Here is a 4,672-nt window from a genome sequence, read left to right as displayed (position 1 = left end):
TAATGCATATGTATAGCATAGCTCTGAACACAGTTACAACATGACGTAAATCTGATGTCCCCTGTGAGCAGAACTCAATAAAGAAGGATTATTGAATTGACCTGCATGACTAAGGCAGATCTGACATCACTCATGCACTTAAAGAAGGAAAATGCCCGGTGTGGGCAGGTTGGCCAGATTCAAAATTTTTTGAAGCCTTTGCCTGAAAAACAAACTCAAAATTGTACTATTTTACTATTTACAAATCTGCCCCTTCAGTTATTACAAGTTGCATGACAATATCTACAACTGAAAATGTAAGGACTCTCAGTTTGTTTTTTGAGAATAATTCAGACCAGGTTTCCGAGGAAGGTATCACCTTGCTTCATAAGGCCTGGAATATAGCAAAACACACCATAGACTGGGATATACCCTTTAATGTCTTAATATGTACCATTTAGGCACAAATATATATATGTTTGCTTACAATATGTACCTTTGAGTGACTAAAATGCACTGTTTATGTGCAAATGTGTACTTTTTTTTAAAGAATACCACCCCAGATACAGATTTGTATGCCACACTGTTAGACTTAACTGTAATTTTTACAGTTACTTACCACAAAATGCCCAGTAAAATACCATTATTTTCTTCTCCAGTTAATTAATATGCATTGCATTATGGGTATTAACATTTATTTACAGTGATTTACTGTATTTTTTTAATTTGCGGTAGACTACTGTTAAACAACAGCAGTACTACTGTAGTTGAATAAAACAGTGTTATAGAAGCATATAAAATGGAAAAATAAAATATCTCTATGAAATGAAATACATTTGATTTGTTATGCATTTAACTAAGAACAAGAAACCCAAGGTTTTGTCGGAGGAGACCAGTTATAGAAAACGGGAGTGACAGAATAAAAGGAAGGATGAGGATCAATAATGAGCCAGCGTTCGCTCACTGGCGTGAACTAGAGGAGGAGGGTGTAATCTGTGCCACTGTGGTAGTGTTACGGATCTACGACATGGGTGACCTGAGTTTGATTCCCCTTTAAGGCAATACATTTTTAAAAACTAGGTTACAGTTAGGGTATTATCCTGTAAAATGGAACTGCGGTAAAGGCATCATACTGTAAAAAACATGTACAGTTATGGTACTGTAATGGGGCAGTACGTTGCCAGTGAGTTACCGCATATATGCAATAAAACGTTTAACAGTGCATGTGTGCTACGGTATATAAGCTTGAAAGCTCCAGTTCATTCAACTGTCTATTTTTACAAGTATTTACAAAGCACTTTATCTTTAAATATCAAATATACAAAAAAAACCTTAAGAGGTGGATGTTCTTCCTTCAGGGCAAAAGTCATCGACTATAAAGCTCTTCCTCTTTATGAGCAAACAGCAAGTTCAAACAGTTGGATTTGTGACATTATACCAGTGAAAGCTACAAAGATCACAGAATTTGACAGATGAGCTTCAGCAAAACAAGATCTGTACGGTCTGTTCTTCTCGAGCCACGTGTTAATGACTTTTATTGAAGGCACAGAACAGTTCAATCAGAGCTGATGAAAACTGGCCACATTTAATTTGACTCAATTATGAAGCTTGACAGCTTGAAAGCGTTTGATAATTTTCAGAGTTGTTTGGAGTCCCTGTGCCAGGCTGGTTAGAAAGGCCAGCATTCATTACCAAAGTGACACAATGTTCTTTACGCTGAGTGCTCGTGTTTACATGATGGACAATGAGCAGGCATCACACAGCTTACAACAAAAAAAATTTAAATTTATATGTGAAAATTAAAGTTATTGATAACATTCTACGATAAGGTTTGGAATTTGTTTGTTTGGAAATTGTTGTTAACAATTAGTTAATGCATCATGAACTAACAATAAAAAATACTTCTACAGCATTTCTTATCTTAGTTTATTTCAGCATTTATTGTTATATTGACCATTATCTAAGGATGCCAGGAAAAGAAGATTACGTTTACTGTAGGTGTTTACCTGCAAACGTACAAAACATGTGATTTAAAAACAATAGAAAGACCTTACTGAGGGTTGTCATCTAATAGTGCAATAGTGCCACCTCCTGGACAATCGCCATATGATATATCACAATGCACCTAAAAATATGTAAGAAATTTCTTATTTTCAAAGCTGAATGTTCAAGCTGCTTTTCTCCACACAATTTAAGTGAATTAAATAGTGACCTGTCAATGAATAACCAAAGCCTTTTTTGTTATTTTTAGACAGTCCATCTCCAACAACGTTCACTGGAAAAGAACAGCTTGTAAATTCTGCAAAATGTTTCTTTTTTCAAGGTTAAAATCAAGTCAATTGGGTACGAAATGATCACAGCAACGGATGCACTATTTCTCAACACTTACAAGCTATTTGGCAAATATACAACAAATACTTATCTAGAAAGTTCAAGTATGAAAGTATAATCAAATATGACTGATGTTTTTGATATACCTGAGCCTTAAAGTCATATAAAAATAAGAAATGTTCAATCTTACAAAATATTTCCAAAGATATTTAAAAGATTTAAAAAACGCATATAACCTCTTAAAAATCAAACAAACAGTTCTTCAGTTTTTGCTGGGTAAAGTAATTGAACTGATGTCAATAAAGCAATAGAAAATCTGTCTACAGTATCTCGTGTCAGTGTAACAGCTCATCCATCCGAGCTCTCCTCTGATCTCTCATCTTTTCCTGCTCTCCAGTTCTTTCGTTTTTTCCTTTGAGGCTCAGTAAAAGTGTCCGATTCAAGACTGTCTCTTTTCCTGTGTGTTTTTGTTCTCGTTTTTGAACGGCTGTCCTCTGAGCTGCTGTCCTCTTCTGTTGTTCCTTTGCTTTTGTGCTCCTTTTTCTTACGTTTGTTTTTTCCTGCTTTCCTCCTCTGCTTCCTTCTCCCGCTGTCCTCTGCATCGCTGCAGGACTCGGAGGCCGACCCCGCAGTCCTCCTCCTCTTCTTCTCTTTTTTCCTTTTCTTCTTCTTGGATGACTTCTTGGAGTTTTTCTCTATGTCAGCTTCTGACATCTTGTGTTTTTTCCGTTTGCGTTTACCATCACTGCAGTCTTTTTCACTGGGATAAAAAGGATTAAAGCAAAATTAATTTTTTAAGAATAATTTAAATGAAAAAATGCACACATACCGTAGGGTTAGAAAATGCCTGGTAAACTTACTGTTGACATAAATATCATTGCTCTATGGCACTGTTAAAAAATTAGACAACAAACCTGTTCGGTTGTTTGTAGTCGTCAAATTTGATTTGTGAAATTGGTTTTCATCCTGAACAGTCAGATTTAAGAGTATATTTTCAATGTTATTGGACATAAAAGAAGGGTAAAGTTCCTCCTTTCACATTATATATTTGCATTGGGAAGCCGCTTTAATCCAAAGCGACTTACAGTGCATGCAGGATATGCATTTGTCATCAGTATGCGTGTGGGAATCAAAACCGACAACAACCCTTGCATTGCTTACACAATGCTCTTCAGTTGTTTATGTCTTTTATATAGTTAACAATACAAATAAACCAGATACTGGCAAAACAAACACATCAGATATTCAAACAAATGCAAAACAACATTTCAGACAGACAACCCCCAAGGATCGGATTTGAAAAACAAATCGGTGCAATATGCACAAAGCCTTTAAAAACCCACAACAACATGCTGAATATCTATTAGAAATCACAAGAACAACCGCATCTTACCCATCAGACTGAAACTCTTCTGGATAAAGCTCCTTAAAACCACTGTGACCCCACCTGAAAAACCAAAATATTATTTAAGGTTTCATGAGAAACAAAGATACGAAATGATTATACAATGAATATGTCAGATAATACCTGTCAGGATCATTCGCTTCAAACTCGTACAGTTTTCTTGTCCAGTATTTGGCCTCCTTCTCGTCTCTCTCAGACAACCTGTCCCCAATCCTGCCCTGCATGGACCCCTTTGAATTATCCAAATAGCGGTCACAGTGCATTTGGCCACTATGTGAGAATTTTGCATGTTATTAAAGAGATAAAGATATTAAGTAACAACAGACTAATGCTTTCTTATTTCAGCTGTATCAGTCACCTTTGCTTTGATAAATGAGTCGATGAGGTTTGTCGTTCAAGATCCCTCAATTTCCACATCTCTGACTCCTCTTGAATCTGCAGTAAGAACAGAATATTAGTTTTGTATTTTTGAAAACAATACACATACATAATTCATAAATAAGTAATAAATATAAACATGCCTTGTTGTGGGCATCTGTATGTCTGATGACATTTCGGAGCAGAACTTTACCCATAGGGACCCGCGCCATGATGTCAAACCTTTAAACGCTACACAGTGTTAAATGTCACAAATTAATAATGCGTTGGCTTAAATAAAGTTACCTAAACACTCACTTAGATATAACATTATTATGGTAGCACTGAAACTATTGAAACTATTTCCCTTTTTCTACTACTAACGTTACCTTGCACAAATGTTCGGTTCAAATAAACGTCTGCCAATTTAAACCACAGTCCCATAAATGAAAATAAAAGCCAACCATATCCCGACCTTTTATTTGTTTTAAATCAATTTAAAGTGTAGAAAACGACTTGAACGTGGCATCAACAGAACGTTTGGTGTCTCCATTCAACTTCCTGTAGTACTCACATTTCAAAATAAAAGTCATGAACTAG

The 4,672-nt window shown here is 35.7% G+C and overlaps 1 protein-coding gene across 4 annotated transcripts; it reads right to left on the bottom strand.

Annotated features, from left to right (window-relative positions):
* Positions 1–1,483: 1,483 nt before the first annotated feature.
* On the bottom strand, positions 1,484–4,672 carry nkapd1 (NKAP domain containing 1). Of its 4 annotated transcripts, none has more exons than XM_055196402.2 (6): positions 4,548–4,672; positions 4,237–4,315; positions 4,074–4,150; positions 3,839–3,985; positions 3,704–3,757; positions 1,484–3,070 (listed from the first exon to the last, which is right to left on the bottom strand). In XM_055196402.2, exons 2-6 carry the CDS (start codon positions 4,303–4,305, stop codon positions 2,659–2,661), a joined length of 759 nt encoding a protein of 252 aa, XP_055052377.2. In that variant the 5' UTR covers positions 4,306–4,315; positions 4,548–4,672; the 3' UTR covers positions 1,484–2,658. The 4 variants fall into 4 exon arrangements, with proteins under 4 accessions (XP_055052377.2, XP_073718816.1, XP_055052376.2 ...); XM_073862715.1 differs by having other exon boundaries at positions 4,237–4,324; positions 4,462–4,641; XM_055196401.2 differs by having other exon boundaries at positions 4,462–4,640.

The sequence above is a fragment of the Misgurnus anguillicaudatus genome, chromosome 24, assembly GCF_027580225.2.
Source record: "Misgurnus anguillicaudatus chromosome 24, ASM2758022v2, whole genome shotgun sequence".
NCBI lineage: Eukaryota > Metazoa > Chordata > Actinopteri > Cypriniformes > Cobitidae > Misgurnus > Misgurnus anguillicaudatus.
The sequence above is the reverse complement of the archived record's forward strand: the minus strand, read 5'-3'. Positions and strand labels throughout refer to the sequence as shown.

Coding starts and splice junctions, on each gene's coding strand:
- nkapd1 (XM_055196402.2), bottom strand. CDS start 4,305: ATGGCGCGGGTCCCTATGGGTAAAGTTCTGCTCCGAAATGTCATCAGA. Junction 4,151..4,236: donor ATACAGATGCCCACAACAAG/GCATGTTTATAT, acceptor TTCTTACTGCAG/ATTCAAGAGGAGTCAGAGAT. Junction 3,758..3,838: donor GAAGCGAATGATCCTGACAG/GTATTATCTGAC, acceptor TTGGTTTTTCAG/GTGGGGTCACAGTGGTTTTA.